Source organism: Nymphalis io, chromosome 9 (genome assembly GCF_905147045.1).
Source record: "Nymphalis io chromosome 9, ilAglIoxx1.1, whole genome shotgun sequence".
Classification (NCBI taxonomy): domain Eukaryota; kingdom Metazoa; phylum Arthropoda; class Insecta; order Lepidoptera; family Nymphalidae; genus Nymphalis; species Nymphalis io.
Window position 1 is genome coordinate 10,430,452 of NC_065896.1, and position 20,421 is coordinate 10,450,872.

General features: G+C 31.5%; 2 protein-coding genes across 4 annotated transcripts; one reads left to right on the forward strand and one right to left on the reverse strand.

Annotated features, from left to right (window-relative positions):
- The first annotated feature begins 1,780 nt into the window (after positions 1 to 1,780).
- On the forward strand, positions 1,781 to 16,654 carry LOC126770493 (dihydropyrimidine dehydrogenase [NADP(+)]). The gene is made up of 22 exons (XM_050489894.1): positions 1,781 to 1,927; positions 6,231 to 6,341; positions 6,930 to 7,100; positions 7,384 to 7,545; positions 7,926 to 8,113; positions 8,441 to 8,567; positions 9,154 to 9,304; positions 9,669 to 9,838; positions 10,004 to 10,081; positions 10,472 to 10,604; positions 10,798 to 10,985; positions 11,461 to 11,667; positions 12,215 to 12,379; positions 12,742 to 12,894; positions 13,370 to 13,490; positions 13,843 to 13,926; positions 14,406 to 14,584; positions 15,099 to 15,275; positions 15,352 to 15,591; positions 15,997 to 16,061; positions 16,281 to 16,373; positions 16,458 to 16,654. Exons 1-22 carry the CDS (start codon positions 1,889 to 1,891, stop codon positions 16,546 to 16,548), a joined length of 3,093 nt encoding a protein of 1,030 aa, XP_050345851.1. The 5' UTR covers positions 1,781 to 1,888; the 3' UTR covers positions 16,549 to 16,654.
- On the reverse strand, positions 16,555 to 20,349 carry LOC126770571 (alpha-(1,3)-fucosyltransferase 10). Of its 3 annotated transcripts, none has more exons than XM_050490030.1 (3): positions 20,233 to 20,331; positions 19,988 to 20,061; positions 16,555 to 18,420 (listed from the first exon to the last, which is right to left on the reverse strand). In XM_050490030.1, exon 3 carries the CDS (start codon positions 17,949 to 17,951, stop codon positions 16,623 to 16,625), a length of 1,329 nt encoding a protein of 442 aa, XP_050345987.1. In that variant the 5' UTR covers positions 17,952 to 18,420; positions 19,988 to 20,061; positions 20,233 to 20,331; the 3' UTR covers positions 16,555 to 16,622. The 3 variants fall into 3 exon arrangements, 2 of the variants coding, with proteins under 2 accessions (XP_050345987.1, XP_050345988.1); XR_007669465.1 differs by lacking the exon at positions 16,555 to 18,420 and adding an exon at positions 19,783 to 19,906 and having other exon boundaries at positions 20,233 to 20,349; XM_050490031.1 differs by lacking the exons at positions 19,988 to 20,061; positions 20,233 to 20,331 and adding an exon at positions 18,504 to 19,117.
- Positions 20,350 to 20,421: the final 72 nt, after the last annotated feature.

Sequence of the window (20,421 nt, forward strand, 5' to 3'; positions counted from 1 at the left end):
AAAATAGTTATTAATTATGAGAAATCGAAAACACTCATATATATTCGATTACAAAGATAATAAATAGGATTGTGATAATAAATGATAAAAAATTATTTATCTCCTAATTAAATTAATCTTACGATTTAAATTGATATGAGCTATTATTGCCATATAGTAATTAAGATGTAACCGCGATAGTTTAGTGGCAAGATTATAAAGTTGAAAATCCTTTTGGTTCCTAAGTTCATACTGCGTATCGGAAAAAGTTATGTTGTTTTGCTGCATAAATTCTTAGCAGTAGACCAACATTTGGAAGTTCGCTGAATTTATACTCCCATGCGTCGTGTTGCGTCAATTGAATTATGAGAATGAGACTCGAGTTTTCGATTTCAACAGAATAAAATAGATATATTATAGATAGAAAATTAAGATATTGGAAACAATTTAAAAAAAATTACATGTTTCTAAATTCAGTAACTCACTCTTTATTCACAAATCAAGTATGATATGATGACATCTTATTTTTTTATTTATTCGTAAAAAAGAACGTTTTTATTGTTATCTGATTATTTATTATCAATGCTACGACCTTACTTAAACAGCAGTGCCTTTGAATTGAAAGTAATTCATTCAGAATAAAATAAATGGCAAGGTCTTTTTTGTCTGTGACAATAATAATTTAATTAGTTTACAGGCATTAACTATTTTATAATGAGAGAGGGAAAGTTATTCTATTGTTTAATAAAAATCCTACAATGCTAAATTCTTGTAATTTTAAATAACTAGGTAACCGTTCTACCTTCGCACTGGATAAAATAGGGTTGCCCAATCGTAATGATATTTTCTATATTGTATAAATCTATACCTACTAATATTCTAAAGCTGAAGAATTTGTTTGATTACGATAATATCAGAATCTAGCAATACTATAATTATAAAACTAATTTTCAAGACAATGTTTTTGGCACTGGATAATTAAATATTCACTTAAAATTCTTCCGTATTACCTGTGTAAAATATTCCGTGTTATTTAAATATTTATTTACTGCATATATTATAATCTATAATAGTAAAAAATTAACACCCTTTGAATATCCTACTACTGGGCTAAGGCCTCCTCTCCTTTTTTGAGGAGAATGTTTGGATCTTATTTTTCCTCGCTGCACCAATACGGGTTTGTGGAATACACATGTGGCAGAATTTCAATGCAATTATTCACATGCAGGTTTCCTCGCGAGGTTTTTCTTCACCGTTAAGCACGAGATTAATTATAAACACAAATAAAGCACATGAAAGTTTGCCATGCAAGCACCACTGAATTGAACCCACGATCATCGGTTAAGATTCACGCGTTCTTATCACAGGGCCATCTCGGCTATAATGATATAACCAATTATAGATTATAATAATATTAGTATAAAATTTGTCATTAAATAAATAAAATCCGTCGTCGACTTCTATTATTTAGTTCTCGAGGTTAATTTAACAAAGCAGACGGAATTACTCATTGTTATACGATGAATGCATTGAACATAAAGATTCAATTAGAATGCAACTTGTAATATGAATATATTAAATATAATTTTATTTATTAATTAAAGAACACTTAATAAATATTCTACGTAAGAGTTAAATAGATACCCACTTATCTTGCGTTTAAGAGATTGCATTTTCGATATTATGATAAGACATAAAACAATAGTAAGTTTGTTATAAATGCGTAAAATATATAGCTCAGTTTAAACTGGTCGAACTAGAACAAAGATATGAACTTGAAACGATGAAATTCGAGTCAGTCGTGAGTGTAGCGCTGCCAGTGAGCAGTCCACTGCGCCTACGTATTTCGTGCAAAAATTAACAAACGTTATTCAACCTTTTTTTAATATATATAAAGTTTATTTTCGATATGGCGAAACTTTTAAGTCGAGAGCTACCGGACATCGAGGTCAGTATACGAATTTTATACAACTAATGCGAATGTTTACAACACAAATTAAATAGAATCTCAAACATTATTCATTAGCTACGTGTGTCGCAATAGACCTTGGAATAAGCCTTTAAATAAAAACATTTCGGTATTAAAGTTTAACCATTATTACATATTAGGATTAAATATTTAAACTAAGAAATTTTATTTGTATAAGTAATTGAAAACAATATGGAATATATAAAATTCCACGAAATAATGTATAATACGATGAAATAAAAAAAATACCTACACGAATGACCTGCTTACTTATAAGACTGTACAAAATAAATTAAAACTGTAGTAGGTAATTATTATGACTGCGTCCAAATAATTAATTTATATTACTGGATATTTACTGTTGCGTTGCATTATTTCTATTAATATCATCAATGAAAACTTCGAAATTTGTTATTCAAATTAACTAAATTCTTACTTGTCTTCTATGTTATGTATACGTGATATTGGCAGAATATTTTGTGCAAAACCAGCGTTGATATACCAGAGAAAAGAAAAACAAAAAACGGCTGAACATTTAACTATGTTAAGATAGATACATTATATTCTCCAAAATAAATACGTTTGATTTTTCCATTAATTAATTCTACAATTAGTAATGGATTTCGTATAGCAATTAAAAACGATGTCAATAAAACGATATTTCGAAACAAATAATTTGATTATAATGCATTTTTTTAAATCTTTATGTAAAACAAAACTTATTCAAATTAACGACTTTTTACCGACACTGACAAGTTGTCGTTTCTTGAATTGTTGATCTTTTGGACCTTAAATTAGAGAACGAAAGGGAATAAATAACTAATTTAAAAGTAATCATGTATAAAAATGGATATTGGCTGACAGTATGAATATATATAAATAGCCCCCACTCATATACATTGTCATTATAAAAATATTAAGCGTTCCTTACATCGCGAATGCGCCACCAACCTTGGAAACTAAATTGTCTCTTGTGCCTGTAGTGCATCGCCCTTAAGCCGGAACACAACAATACATAAAAAATATTGCAGTTTGGCGGTAGAATATGTAATAAACATAGTACATACGAATGGAACATAATATTTTCGTTGGCTATTTCGTTGTCGCATCGTTGACCATCAACATAATTTTTCTTCTTGCGCGAGAATTTTAATTTTACCGTGACTCCTAAGATATTAATTTAAATTAATCCTTTTATAATTCCAGTGAGGCAACCGCGTCTTCGCCTTTCAATCGATTCAATTATTAGCAACTAACAGTTTCTATTAAAATAGACAAATTGAATTACTGCTAAATATTTTTTGAAATATAGTTTTTACACAACTCGAGATGATTTATTTCACACAAACTATATAAACAAACATAATCCGTTCAAAGGTGGTACTGCTAACAGAATTCAAATGGTGTTAAGTTTTACTTATTGTATTAAATTATTAAATTTGATTCAGAATATAATAAATATTCAGAATAGAGTATTTCTAAAGGATTTTATTTCGAATATTGTCAAAGTAAAGTATATAAGTATAGTGATTTTTTTTTATAGAATAGAAAGGCGGACGAGCATATGGGCCACCTGATGGTAAGTGGTCACCAACACCCATAGACATTGACATGTAAGAAATGTTAAGCATCGCTTACATCACCAATGCGCCACCAACCTTGGGAACTAAGATGTTATGTCCCTTGTGCCTGTAATTACACTGGCTCACTCACCCTTAAAACCGGAACACAACAATATCAAGTACTGTTGTTTTGCGGTAGAATATCTGATGAGTGGATGGTACCTACCCAGACGAGCTTGCATAAAGCTCTACCACCAGTAGTAAAGTAATAGTAAAAGTAATAAACCTTTTAACAATAAATTAAACATCAAAAATGTCTTTAATAGTTTCAAACGATCAAAGCAGAGTTTACTATAAATTAAATATTGTTATAATTGCTTAATAAATAATGGTCATTGATTTTGTTTTTTTTTTTTAAATATGGACTTTGTTTTTTTTAAATAAAGATTTTATTATTTACACTTGCTACAATTTCGGTTTCTTGACTTTCCTCCATAAAATTGCGTTGAAGACACGATATAAGTTCCGTGTATATTAAAACAATAACAAAACATGTACGGTTGGGGAAGAAGAGACCCGGGGAGGAACGAAGTCCTTTGCGATATTTTTTCTTGTGCGAATGAACTTCAGGAACAGTATACCAATTATGGTATATCGATAATGAATTTGATCTTATACTATTTTAACAACCTTTTTAATATCATAACACACGTTTATATTTCTTATCAATTAAAAAAATCGTTAAATATTTTGTAAATTTTTAAATGTTAAAATGACGCGACGCTTCTCGTGAATGACGTAGACGAAAGTACGATAAGGTTGACTTTAAATAATTATTTTGATATTGTTCATACAAAAATACTAAAATCGTGATTACAAAATGGGATGATGGGTAAGGAGGGTAAAAATTTGGCGTTATATGTATTTTTGATGCTTAATCAAAATAAAATACAAATTTAAAAAAATGTCTAAAAAAAATAGAAAAAAAATCTGGATAGGGACACTCTTATTAGCCAGCGGTATGAAAAATACTTTACAACCTATTCTCATACCTCCCAAATATATATAACAAATTTCATAAAAATTGGTCGAGCCGTTTCGGAGGAGTTCGAGTATAACCACCGTGACACGAGATTTTTATATATTAGATAAGGTTTATGGATATTTAAATGTGGAGTATGTACAACAAAATAGAATGTATATGTACATATATGCGACGTAATAATATAACAATTACGTATATTCGTAACACAATATTACATTTCATATCTCTTATCTAAGACCTTTGACATTTAACAGAGATTCATTTTAGATTGTTTGAAATATTATAAAAACATTTTAGTCAATTTCTTATATAATATAAACAATTTTTTTAGTTAAATATTAATATTATTCAAACGGTAACAAAATATGAGGTAAATCTAAAAAAACACATCTTAATCTCACGCACAGAGCAATGTATATATATATTTATTTATTTATATTTTATAGTATAGATTGGCGGACGAGAATATGGACCATAGAAAGTGGTCACCAACGCCTGTGACATTGGCATTGTAAGAAATGCTAAGCATCGCTTACATCGCCAATGCGCCACCAACTACGATGTTATGTCTCTTGTGCCTGCCTATATTCTATATATATATTCTAATACAAAAGTAATATTAAAGTTACAATGACAGAATTATAAACAACACAAAACATATTTAGTGATATAAGGTACCCGATAGTTTGTTTAGAAATATTACGATAAAGAGAACGGCTGGTGTAATATTTTTAGCTTTAGTTACATATTATAGCCATATGAAACTTTGCTATCGAATAAATTGATAAATAAAATAACGACAGCATATCAAGGAGTAGGTAACTAATGTTATACGATTTTCGCATTATATGGTATGGATTATAAGAATTACTACGTGAATTGATATAATGTAGGTTTTCAAATTATCATAAATATAGTATTTTTCGTCAAGAGGATCGGAATTACGATTCAAAAAATAACCTGTTGCAAAAATCATTCAACACTCATTTTTGAGGAAGTATATCAACATAAATTTAAAGATCTAAGCCAGTTCAATTGTCTGAATTTTGGTTATTGTGTTAGCCCAAATAACCTTGTCGTACTTTCTATGTGTAATACTTGTCGGTTATATGAAGACTATTCACTATGTTATGTTATACTTCTGTTTGATTCTCTTAGTTGTTGAATTGTAACTCGTTAATCGATCAGGCATTTGCTAAAATACTACGTAACAAATACTAATAAATCTCAATAGATCTCCCATAAAACCGCACAGTAATTGTATAAGAAGCATTTTGTGAGCTTCGAAGAGTAATTCAGGATCAAAGCCTATTTCTGCGAACAAGTGAAGTTTTGCATCACGGAAAGAAAGGATAACAATGTCCCTTGTAAATCGGAAAAGGAAGCTTCGGGTTTTTTCTTTATATTTATGATTCTACTACTCATACATTTCCTCAGTGGCAGTTCCATATGCAGTTTATTTATGATGTGTATGACATAAAACTTTAAATACAGAGAATTTAAGATAAATTGAAAATTACTTATATCAAATGTACATGCACACACATACAAGAACGCAACACATTTCTTCATTATTTTTTTAAAACCCTAATTAACAATGCCTTGGAATTGCACGTTGACAACCGCAACAAAGTTTTAATTTCATAAATAACCGAATTTTGTTTTCGAATTTCAGAATCTTTTAAAATTAAATCCAACGGTCAAACCCTACAGCAACTTGGTGCCGTCAGCTCAAACCAAGAAAAATAAACAACATTGGAAAAGGAATGAAGACCGAAAGTGTACCGTAAGTACATGATATAATTGTACCTACCGTAAAAATACTAAATATTATTTCCATCATCATCATCATTATAACTTTTTTGAAAAAAAAAAATTGTAACTGGTATAATTACTTGTAGTCAGTACTTGTTTTTATTGATTGAGGTTAGACAAATGCGTAGGAGATATAATAGTGCACAAGCATGTGCTATATGAAAAGTACTTTCTCTATTTACTTACTATACCATATATATAAACCGATGAAACCGATCCGACACCAGATGATCCGACACCAGACCAGCGAGAAATACACTTAGGGCAAATTAATTCACATGCTTTTCGAGGCACAGAAGTGTAAGCACTTCTAAGTTCCAAACTTCGGGCCACTGAGAATTTTTCTATAGAAAAAATCCTGATGATCTCATAAAAGAAAATATTTCAAATATAAATAATTATATTCCGTTAATTAAACAACAAATATCGCGTGGAATTTAGCCCATTTCTTTAAAAACAAGGGGAATGTTATGTTTCATCCTTTCGTTTTATAATAAATACAAAAAAATGCAAGTCATTTACGTCATACATTAATGTTTTACGTAATTTATTTTTCTAGAGCTGTCCAACATTGGAAAAGAACTTTGATGACATCAAGCACACAACGCTGTCTGAGCGCGGGGCACTGAAGGAAGCCGCGAGATGCCTCAAGTGCGCAGACGCACCGTGTCAGAAGTCCTGTCCAACACAAATCGATGTCAAAAGCTTCATTACTAGCATTGCAAATAAAGTAAGTCACAAATTAAACATATTTAATTTATTATTGTGAGATATATTTAACGTTAAAGGTTTACAAAATTTAAAGAAATAATTGGACATATCCTATGTAGATGACCTTTTTATAAATTATAACAATAGTATTAAAATATAGTGATAATGACAATACAATAAATATTATGTTGTAATATATACATGTGCTTACGTTAATAGCTACAAAGCAACAACAATACTTCTATAAACACCTAAACTATATTAAACTTTTTTTATTACAAAACCCATTTTGTTTTTTACAGAATTATTATGGAGCTGCCAAAGCAATCCTGTCCGACAACCCCTTAGGCCTCACCTGTGGTATGGTATGTCCGACCAGCGATCTTTGCGTAGGTGGCTGCAACCTACATGCCAGCGAGGAAGGAGCTATTAATATTGGCGGTTTGCAACATTTCGCGGTTGACGTAAGTTTATTTTGTTCCTTGATTTGACAAAAAAGACATAAGTATGCACCATACAGCCACCACCCATCATTGAAGTATGCTAACGATAAGTCCCTATAATATTAAGTTAAAATTATCTTTTTCATAAAAAAAAATTATAAATTCATAACATTGTGCTCCAAAATGATGAAATATGTATTTTGCTATTGAGATTATAATTGTGTAAAATATAATAAATTAGCAGTCTTATCAGAGATTATTCGCGACCTATCTAGATACGTTGGAAATGTAATACTGAAAGATAAATATACACTAAGAATTATTAAAGTATTACCTATATTTCAATAATATATGGATACGATCGAATTTTATTGATTATTTATTTAATGTTTTACTTTTAGATATTTATGAGGATGGGTATTCGTCAAACTGTGGACCCTAAAACAAAGCCTTTACCTAATGGTGGGGATCAGAAGATCGCGTTGATTGGCGGAGGACCTGCCAGTCTGAGTTGTGCGTGCTTCTTGGCACGTCTTGGTTATAAGAACGTAACAGTTTACGAAAAGGAGAGATTTTTAGGTGGACTTAGGTAAATTGATACTTTTTAATTAAAATTCCGCCCGGAAAAGAATTCTTAAAGATATTATTAAAGTATAATGTTAAACGTTTCACAAATAAACTTTAAGTACTCAAATATTAAACAATAATGTTTGTTAGTTTTTGTCGTATTAAAATCGTATTTACTGACACTTGATAAATGATAATTGGATAAAATAATTTGGAAGAGGCATCGCAACGTATTTTGGTGAATAGCACCTATGTGGTTAATAAAATTACTAGATAACTACTAAATGGTTTTTATATTTTAAATTAGTCTCGGATTATAATATAACTAATTTATATTTTTTTGTTTTAGTTCGTCTGAGATACCTCAATATCGTCTTCCATACGATGTGGTGCAATTTGAAATCGAACTTATAAAAAACTTGGGAGTTAATTTCGTAACTGGTAGAAGTCTTTCTTCAAATGATATTACGGTTGATGTATGTCGATGATTTCTCTTTTTAATAAAAAATAACTGTTAACAACCATAATTTGTATAGAAATTCTTTAATTTTATTTTGTACTTAATCAACAATACTTAAATTGTTGTGTTCAGTTTTGAGTAATGGGTAAATAAATATCATTAATGGCACCAGACATAACATTTTGGATCCGATTGTTGGCGGTCCGTTCATTACAGTAAGCGGTGATCATTTACTATCTTATGGTAGCCCATTTCCGCTTCTGCCGACCATATAGTACAAAAGTTAAAAATAGACTTTCGTTCTAGAATAATTTAATTTTTACGAAGTTTTAAGAGAGTGAATTTTGTAATTATAATAAATTGTTAACCAAAATTTGTTTTTTCTGTAATTGTTGGTGACTTATTGTTCAATTACGAACACGTGCTTAAAACTATTGATATTTGTATCTATATAAGTATTCCAAGTTCTAGAACAAGATGAACGCGTAATTGTTAAATGTAGTGGGAAATTTAAGAAAGGATAGATTAATATTTGTAATAAACTTAATATTTTAGAAAAACTATTATATTCGTAAAATTTAAATAATACGTTTATTTTCTAGGGTTTACTAAAAGATGGTCACTCCGCTGTTTTTCTAGGCATCGGTCTACCAGAACCTAAAAACATTCCTATCTTCAAAGATCTCACAAAGGATATGGGATTTTATACCAGTAAAGACTTCTTACCGCTCGTTTCTAAAGGAAGCAAAAGAGGTTTGTTGAAACGAACTAATCTTAGTTGGAATCTATTTTTACAATATATGTACGTCATATTTCAATTTATAAAATTTAGATATACATATGTATTTCTTCATATTATATATATTTATAAATATATAATTTGAATATGTGTTATTATTGTTGTTTCTGAGGTTGGCTAGTAGAAAAAGCAATAGCGTTAGCCGTTAAACCCACCTTTTGTGCAAATTCATTTTGTTCTACAAAGTAAATTAATAAATAAATCTCATAAATTACGATCGACGGCCATTTTTTCTGCTTTTGTATTACCAATAGATCATTATTAATTGTAAACGTTTAGCCGTATGTTATTTTTATTAAAATCACAATGTGTATCCAGGCATGTGTGCCTGCAAGTCCGCTTTGCCAGAGCTGTACGGCAACGTGATAGTCCTGGGAGCGGGAGACACCGCGTTTGACTGCGCGACCTCCGCCCTGCGCTGCGGCGCGAGGCGAGTGTTTGTTGTGTTCCGGAAGGGCTTCACTAACATCAGAGCTGTCCCGGAAGAGGTAATATACTTACATTTTTGTTTTTGTAAACTTCATATTCAAAAACGTAATAAATTTACTTATTTTCAAATTACCGACATGCACAAAAAATAACTTTACGCTTATCTAAATTATTATAATTATTATAAATGTATACATATATAAATAGTATTAAATGTATTACAGGTTGATCTCGCTAAAGAAGAAAAATGTGAATTCATGTCGTTCATGTCTCCACAAGAAGTTATTGTTCGAGATGGAAAGGTACAGACAGAACATTTACATTCTGTATCGAGGCGAAACAGCATACACTTATGCAATTATTCTATTAGTTGGGAGTTAAATATTGTGTATGTTTTTTTACTTATCAAGCTTATAACAAGTTTTGGTAAAAATGTAAAATGAGCGTATTGATATTTTTCTTCACAATTCCCTGTAATAAGCATATGTGGTTAGAATTCTCGCAACGGCTTTGCTTACTTTTTCGGGCACGGCAACTTTCAACTTCCAAACCCTAGATTGGCATTGAGATTTTCATGATAGAAAACCCATTTTAAACCCCAACTCCTTTTTAAAAACAAACTCATAGATGTTAAATTATATATCTTGGTGTAATAACATTATTTTATGTAATATTATATTATTATATTACAGATTGTTGCTCTTAAAATGTGTCGCACGGAACAGTTAGAAGATGGCGAATGGATCGAGGACCCGGATCAAGTTTTGCAGTTAAAAGCCAATTTTATAATATCAGCGTTCGGATCTGGACTTTATGATAATGACAGTAAATATGCTCCTTCCGTCGTTTGGAGCTATCATAAAAGTGCATTGTTATCAGAAACCAACATGAATATTTCAAGTCGTAGGATAAGAAAAAGTTTAGAAATTGCAAAAGATTGCAATTTAAATTAAAGCTTGTAAAAATTTTATTGTTCCTTCGAACTTTTTTTAAAAAAAAGATTTTTTATATATTTCAGTAAAAGAAGCTATGGCGGGTGTGAAGCTAAACCGTTGGGGGTTGCCAGAAGTGCATGAGACGACTATGCAGAGTGTCAGCAACCCTCAAGTGTTCGTCGGTGGAGACCTCGCTGGGGTCGCGGAGACCACCGTCGAGTCTGTGAACGATGGAAAAACTGCCGCTTGGTTTATGCATTGTTATTTACAAGTCAGTACTTACATTATTTCTTATGACTACAATAAAGGACACTACTAATTTGTACCTATTTTATGTAAGCCGTTTCGAGTATCATGCTCAAAATATGTTGTGTCTAGATGGGTGATTGTAATATTCCATGTGTCTGTAGTTACACTGGCTCACAGGACCGCAAATCAGAACACAACAATATAAAGTATTGATGTTTTGCGGTTAAGTAACTGGTGAGTTAGTGAGACCCATTTAAACGGGCATGAATAAAGTTCTATCCATGAAAGGGATCAGTGCGATGTATCACGGATTTCATTTCAAATGAATTTACTTTATTTGTCTATGGAATTAATGTAGTATTTAATAACAAAAACATTGTAAAGAAAATCGTTGGTCTGCAGGTCAATAAACGAACTGGATAGAAAGCAATAACCAATTAGTTGGACATTTACATGATGTTACTATAGACTCGCTCTATGATATTTAAAAATTTCAGGGTATTCCATATAATTCTCCAGTTGAACTGCCCAAGTTCCATTGCCCCATAGACGAGGTGGATCTCTCAGTAGAGGTGTGCGGCATTCGATTCGAGAACCCGTTCGGTTTGGCGAGCGCCCCTCCCACCACCAGCTCTGCCATGATCCGACGAGCTTTTGAACAGGGCTGGGGTTTCGTTGTAACCAAGACTTTTGGACTCGATAAGGTATAACTAGTTTGAATGTCCATCCATACATTGCCATTTTATATTTCTAAAGCTATTATCACAAAAACTATAATATAAATACACTTAAACACACTAAAGAATGAGTGGGCTTAAATTAATTAGTAATAATAATGTCCTCCAGACCGATTTCGGCCACGGCGGCCAATCTCAAGAGAGATTAGCCAACTACGCAGGAGATATTATAGTGCACATGTGTGTGCAAAAAACCAACAGGTGCACTCTCTCTTCCCTAACTCTCATAATCCGACGGGACGGCAATCCGACACGACCGGAAAGAGTTCAGGCGCAGGACCAACGGCTTTTACGTGCTTACCGAGGTACGGGAGTGCACACACTTCCAACTTCCAGACTCCGGGCTGCTACTAAGAATTTTCAGACAGAAAACCCCAATAACTTTTTATTAGCCCGACCTGCCAGCCAACCCAGGACCTCCGGGTCTGCGGCCTTACATTAAGCCACTAGACCAACGAGGCAATTAATTAGTAAATTCAACGAGAAAGACGTAATTTTTTCAACCTAACTCCAGGACCTGGTCACCAACGTGTCCCCGCGCATCGTGCGCGGCGTGACGGCGGGCGAGAACTACGGGCCGGGGCAGGGCGCCTTCCTCAACATCGAGCTCATCTCGGAGAAGTGCGCCGCCTACTGGTGTCAGAGTATAACGGAGTTGAAACGAGATTTCCCCACGAAGGTGACCGACATTGTCGACAAAACACTGCTACAAATATTGTATTCCAGTTTTTATCCGCAGCATAATTAATTGCTTAATAGTATTTTAGTAATATATAAATTTGTAAAAGAACTTGTTCATATTTGATTATTATCTTTATTGAAAAATAGGTTACGAGTACCCTCTTAATTGATTGCGGGATTTGGTAATGGATTTTGTATGTCTAATTACATTACTTTCATTAACTATTCATTTTGAGATGGGGAATTAATATACGCGATATTGGAAAAAAAGGTTTTTGATGATTAAACACACTACGTCTTGGCCTGTCAGCGTATATTTATGCGTCAAACAAAAAGTAATTATGATTATTATGTTGGTAGGTGGTTATAGCATCAATAATGTGCTCGTATAACGAAGCTGACTGGATAGAGCTGTCTCAGAAAGCGGAAGCGTCGGGTGCAGACGCGTTGGAGCTCAATCTGTCGTGTCCCCACGGAATGGGAGAGTCGGGGATGGGGCTCGCTTGTGGACAGGTATTTTCCAAATAATATTACATTGAAGATTTATTTTATATACTGGTATTGCTATTAAGAATATGTTTAATAGTAATAGCGTGTAAATATCCCATCATTGTCAGTGCTTGAAGAGTGTGATGAAGTATATAGAATTAACCTTCGAGACATTGAGAATAACTTGATTACCATTAAATAGTACCCAATACAAACGTGTGTTGGGAATTTATAACGAAATTCTAAATAATGATCTATAAAATAGTATATATTATGTATGCATTTTTATCAATAGATAAATAAATAGCTCAGTTATAAGGTAGATTTTTATTTAGCGTCATAAATACAATAAATAAAAAGTTTAAAAAAAGTTGATGTTGAAACAATGTTGCAATGATATAAATTATAGACTATACAATGTTGAATATCTTATTGAAAACCGATTGGAATACGTTTCGCAAGTATCGTGTGAAAGATCGTTTTTTTTTTAATTTAATAGGATCCAGTATTAGTCAAAGGAATAGCTCAATGGGTGCGTAAGGCGATAAAGATTCCTTTCTTCGTAAAGCTGACGCCCAACATCACCGACATTGTAGGCATTGCGAAGGCAGCTTATGAAGGTATGAACCCGCTTATTGTATATTTCAAAACTGTCAATTTTAAAAACTATTGACACTATTTTGATGTGAAACTTCTATGGTGTTTATTTATGTTTGAATTTGACTGCAACGTTTGTGTATAATATACTATATTATTATCGCAATTACTCTTTAAGAGTCTTGCATATCTCTTAACAATATATATACGTATTCATTATTGTAAGGGTATCCATTGATACACATAGCCATGTGTGAGTGGTGTCATGCCAGATTGAGGCGAACTGACAAATTATAAAGAGAGTTATGAATATTAATTTGCTAAATTTGTCCGAATATATAAGATAATTATTGTAAGTAATATTTAAATGACCAGGTGGAGCGAGCGGCGTGTCGGCTATTAACACTGTTTCGGGTTTAATGTCTGTAAGACCGGATGCGACACCATGGCCGAATGTGGGTGAGTTCATTAAAATATTTATAAAAAATTGTATTAGCTCGAAAATTAAGATATTACTCAAGGATAGCAAATCTTTTAATTCACGGCAATTTTTTTATCTATTTTTTACTACTACTCCCGTGCTTCGGAAAGCATATAACGCCGTTGGTCCTGCGTCTGACTTTTTCCGGTCGTGTCCGGTTGCCGTCACATCGGATTATGAGAGTAAAGAAATAGAGACCACCTGTCCCTGTATTTGTGCACACACTTTTGCACTATAATATGTCCTGCGCAGTTGGCTAATCTATTGCCATGGCCGAAAACGGTCTGGAGGGCATATTTATATTAAAAACTAAATTAATTATAGTGCTAAAAATTAAATTATTAAGACTCAACATTTTTGCCACACATAGTTACATATATCACCAGCTATAATAAGTCGAATGAATAATAAGGGTATATGCAAATATGTGTACGTTACCAATTTTTTTTATTGATAGGTCGCGAAAAGAACACAACTTACGGTGGCGTGTCAGGTAACGCCACTCGTCCCATGGGCCTGCGCGCTGTGTCCGCCATCGCCAACAAGCTGCCAGCCTTCCCCATACTGGGCATTGGCGGCATCGACTCCGCAGACTCCGCTTTGCAGTTTATTATGTGCGGCGCGCCCGTTGTTCAGGTTCGCGTCGTTTATCGACAATTTAAATTAAAAATGAGTGAGTACCGAGATAGATTGTGAAATAGAATCGCAATAATATCGTTAAATATTAAAATCATATATCGATTAGTAATCTGTAAAATTCTTAAAAATTACTGAAACTAAGGATATTTTGTTTCAAAGTTAAAATAATTTAATTCCCCTTTACTAACCTTACTAATATTTTAGGCATCTTTATATTCTTATATTCAATATTTTAGTTTAAAGGCTTTATCGTAAGGTAATGAAAATATTTATTTAAAAAAATATAAGTGTATTATTGTTATATTCAGTCTTTGTATATACACAAATATACTATTCACGTATTAATTATCACTGAGGTAACTGACATAGATTGATAATCGACTTATCTGATGAAAGATATCGGGATGAGATCGTAGACAATTTTTAGTACTTTTTATAGTTTTTAACATATTCCTATGCGACTTTTACATTGCTAGTCAACAATTAATTGTATTGTTATACATTTTTATAGATCTGCAGCGCGGTGCAAAACCAAGACTTTACATTAGTAGAGGATTATATAACAGGTCTCAAAGCTCTTCTATATCTACATTCTCAAGGCCTCAACGGTTGGAGCGGTCAGTCTCCTCCAACCCCTAAACACCAGAAAGGCAAACCAGTTCAGAGCCTGAAAGATGATAATGGCAAGGTAGAATCGTGAAAACTTTTTAGAATATTTATAATAGCCTGAAAGGCTATATTAAAGAATGTTATGTTAATTTTAGGTGCTGGCACATTTTGGTCCTTATAATAAGAGACGTGAAGAATTACTTCATAATATTAGGCTCAGTTCTGATATATTAGGTGAAAATAAAATCGATTGTCCATTAGCTAAGAAAGATATTATTGTCAATGGAAATGTCAACGTCCCTCGAATTCAGGACGTACTGGGTGAAGCATTGCCAAGGATCGGCACATATAAACAATTGGACAACACCAAGCAAGTTGTGGCCCTTATTGATGACGTGAGTAAAAAAGGACAGTACTTATGTTAGTATGGACAGCAAAAAAAATTACTTGTAATTAATTATATAATAAAATTAATTTAAGGTGCATAATATATTGATACGGCTGATATTATTCCAAATTAGGAAGACACACCTAAAAGTGTTTTATATTAAGTAACCGAAATAGTGCAATAGTTAAATGCAATAGTGTGCGAGTGCACAAAGGCACTTAAATATTTTCTCCATTGGCACAGATTACACAAATTATAATGTCGATATGTACCCGAGTTTATTTTAATAGAAAGTAGTAACTATTGACGATATACCTCAATTTCGCTCAAATATTTTCTATTTTTGTTTTTATTACGTAATTTTTAATTTCTATTAATATATGTGATTTATTTATTTTCTTTTAATATTCAGGATATGTGTATAAATTGCGGTAAATGCTACATGGCTTGTGCAGACTCAGGGTACCAAGCTATCGAGTAAGTATACTCTTATATATAACTCTTTTTATATATGTTAAGTACTGTATTAGTGTTGCAACATACGTATCATTTATGAAAATATAATATCTTATGAAAAAAAAAACTATATTTTCTTAAATATATTTTAATTATATATACGTAATCTAAACGCTTTGCATATAGAATAAAATTTTATTATTTTTCTTAGTTTTATATAAGCAAATTTATTTTTTCTAGATTCAATCCAGACACGCATATACCTCACGTAACGGACGATTGCACGGGGTGTACCTTGTGTCTATCCGTTTGTCCTATCATTGATTGCATTTCGTAAGTATAATAGTATAAATAATTAGTTTTTAAATACGTTTTCGTTAAATATATTTGTTCATAGCGTTATCTTTACCTTTTTAGGATGGTGCCCAAGCAAATACCCCACGTTATCAAACGAGGCTTGCATTATCAAGTACACCCGGTTTCGCCATTAAGCTCCGTATGTCAATAAAAAATAAATGGTATAAAAAATATATTCAAATATAAAATATATATTTCTATGGAATAACAAAATGATGTCGAATTTCATTTAAAATTAATAACTTTTTCGTAAATATCATCTGCTTTTTTCTTCGCCATTTCCCAAGAATAAACCCAATCATTAGAAGGATTCACTTGCAATGTCAATGCGGAGATTGGTTTAGGACAGTTATAATGTTTTTTACTCACAACCCGCTTTACTTGCGTCCCTAAATTATTGTTATGAAGTTTTCCACAGATAAAACATTCAAACTTTAAAGCTACTTCTAAAGCATCTTTTTGGTATTGTCTCGTTTTAAATTCATCTATCAGTCTTTTATTTGTTATTTCTTCTTTCGTCTTATGTGTTAAATATTCTTCGTATAAACTATCATTATTTAAAAGTTTCTTTAGATGATCACTCATCCTTTTCGGTGTTGGAAAATCCTCTAATAAAATAGCAGATTTGTTGTTTGGTAACCAGTCTTTTATTGTCGTTGAACCGAAATAAATAGGCACGGTACCAATTTTAATAGCCCGCCAAAACTTCTCCGTTACGTAATCCTCGCATACACCGTTTTCTATGGCCAGTACAAATTTGTACCTTGAAATGTAATTAAGGAAATCGTCATCATTCAAATTATTTAAGTAATCTTCTTGGAATTTCATCGGCATTTCTTTATTATTCAGGCAGATTCCATATGAGTCAATCTCAATAAACTTCATTAGTTCCTTTACGTAGGTGTCTCTTTCTGTTGCCGTTTCGCAGTCGGATTGAAGATATAATATAGGCGATATTTCGTTTAACAACTTTGTTTTAACTTTTGTTGGTTTAAAATATTTTGTACTCGTTATATCGTGTAAAGATTCTAAATACTGCAAAGGAAATGGAATGTCGCTGTATCGGCTAAATGTTGCAGAATAATTGAATAGACTTAGGGTTTTTTCATGCAACAACTCTTCAACATTTCTAGGTGATTCCTCATGATACAGGCCCCATAAAATTTTATTTGGATTCCTTGGTAATGGTAAATCATCAAATTTTATGTTACTTGCGTAAAACAAATACGCATTGACATTTAAAACATCATTATAATTTTTATCTTTTATAAAATCACACTTTAAGTTGTTTGGACAATGTATGGTTTCCGAGGTTCCTGGAAATCCTGAAGTCCACCACATTATCACTGGATTATCACCATATTTAATTACCTTAGTTTCTCCATTAATCCAAGTCCAGATGAGTAATATTGACAATGATGTCAAGCTGATCCATGCAACTTCATTCAATGTCAGTCTAGATATCCTTTTCAATATTTTAATCCAAATTTTGAAAACACAGCACATTTTTGTCATTACAACTTTTTTTAATTTACACTTTATATTTATCCACATATAAATTTATATTATATTGTCCACATTATTAAACATATCACATCACTATTTATCACAGGAAGTTATGATAGAGTTTTGTTTCTGTTAGAAATAACATATTACAAATAATTATTAAAAATAAAAGATAAGCCGCTCAACATTATTATTTTAATAGCCATCATAGAGTCAGTCCTCTCTCTTTGTACATATAATAACCATCCATACAAAATGCTATTATCAAATCTAAATAAAACAGTCCATAAATTGCTCCAACAATTTTACCACTAATGAAAAGATTTATAAATGCTATTATTGTCAAAATAAGTTCTATAATGATGAAATAAAATTCAGCTTCATATTGAACCTGATCAACGACATATAGCACCATTAAATATGTGGACAGCATAAGGGTCGGACCAGCGACCAAACATTGCCAAATATCCACCGGCTCCACAATATGAGGAATTATATTCAGAAGGAGTGCAACTACCTAAAAGTAAGATGCCCTTGTAGTTAGATGGTAGTATTAGATTTTACTTTATAAGTTTTGACTATTTTTAGTAAGTGTATTACCTAAATACCTATCCATTACTTGGACAACTATATTAGAACAATAAAATAATAGCATGTACGTAAATTAATTTATTAAATAAAATCAGTCATCATCATTGTCACCAAATAATATGAATCCTCTTTCTTTAATAACATAGTATTGGTCTATACAAAGAGCTATTAGGAGGTGGCAATAAAATAGTCCATACAATCCTCCTGAGGGTTCCGTTTGCAAAAGTACTAGGAGAAAAGCGGCAATATTCAAAAATATTTGTATGAATAAGTAAAGTTGTTCAGCCAAGTTATGCACTTGGTCCACTAAATAGAGTACTATAAACATAACAGACATGATGAGTGTTGGGGCAACAGCCAGACAGTGCATGATTCCAGCATCGTTCAATGCAAACGGAATTATCATGAGAAGCAATGACATTACCTAAAAGTAAACGAGATTCTATAATTTCGTAATCGAAAAAACTGTATACAATGGGATATGATATCGAATTTATTAACATTTTTTTTTAAATTGCATGTTCTAAGAAACAGCGATACTCAGCACATCTTAAGCAAAAATGACTGAGTACCTATATAAATTTAACAATATATATGTATATTCTTATTTATATAATATCTAAATGGCGTTCTTATTATCTTTTATTGAATTTAAAATCATTAAATTAATTTTGTTATATACTTTTAAGTTATATACTTTACTTGTAAGTTGTAAATGTCAATGTCAAAAACTTTGGAAATATTTGTAGGTAACTACATAATAATACCTAAAAATCACATAGATAATAAAGTTTTTTCATAATGTTCGTTCGCTAATTGTTTCTATTATGAAAAGTTAAAACAAAAATAATTTGATTATGACTTCTAGAATGTATGCTATAGGAGATATTTATTTCATAATTTTGATATGATTACGTCGCAAATCAGAAAAAAGTTTTTTTTACCCTATATACGATATACGTTTTTCTTGTTATCACACATAGTAAAAGCAAATAAAACAATAGTAAATAAAAAATATTATCTATTTAACTGTCGTATTATTTAAGTAACTATTTATAAATATTATCTTACACAAACCATTAAGCGCAACTAAATGTGCAACCTCTTTCATTTGCAATTAAAAATAGATCAAGAGACAGAGCTGTTAATAAGGCAAAATAAAAAACTCCATATATTAACCATAACCAAACTCTTACAAGGTTTAAAAGAAAACATTGAACAAACGCTCCAAAAGTAAACAAAATTTGGAAAAATAAATACATTTTCTCCATGAATAATGGCACCTTCCTGCGCAAGTACAATATTATGAATAAAAATGAAACCACTAAAGTGGGGCCTGTTGATATGCAGTACATATGACCTTGAGGCCTAGGAATTATCATCGGTAACAAGGTAATCGCTAGCGAAATAACCTATAAAAATAATTGCAGAACTAAATATTTTAAACGAATTTTAATTATAAACATTTAATATCTAGAGATAGAAATACTTACAAACTCAACTAGTTTCATCAAAAATATGTTATATCTGATTAACTCACTCCATTTTTTGTCGACAGGGACAGAATCTGTAAGAATAAGTAAATAATATTTGATTATTATAATTCTAATTCTAGACAAACACTAATTATTTATATTTTTTGTGAAGGTTAGTATACGACCTTTGTTATAAAAAATATTGTAAATGTTGAAAGTTAGTAACAAAATTTGTATTTTGGTATGTTATAAATAAACCTTACCGTTTATCATCATATCAGACATTTTGTCTGATTTTTAAGTCTTTACAGTCTCTAAAATATTATTTTATTTAAATATTCATAATGGAGAACTGTTATCATTTGGTAATAATTATTCTTCTTATTTATAATGTAATAGTAAACACAATAAAGGTTATGCTCCAATAGTAAATGTAATAATATACGCGAACG

What these genes read in the sequence shown, in the direction of transcription:
- LOC126770571 (XM_050490030.1), bottom strand. Translation starts at nt 17,951, where the DNA reads ATGTGGATAAATATAAAGTGTAAATTAAAAAAAGTTGTAATGACAAAA.
- LOC126770493 (XM_050489894.1), top strand. Translation starts at nt 1,889, where the DNA reads ATGGCGAAACTTTTAAGTCGAGAGCTACCGGACATCGAG. An exon ending in TGCAACATTTCGCGGTTGAC is followed by an intron (nt 7,546 to 7,925) that starts GTAAGTTTATTT and finishes TTTTACTTTTAG; the next exon opens with ATATTTATGAGGATGGGTAT. An exon ending in TTATGCATTGTTATTTACAA is followed by an intron (nt 10,986 to 11,460) that starts GTCAGTACTTAC and finishes TAAAAATTTCAG; the next exon opens with GGTATTCCATATAATTCTCC.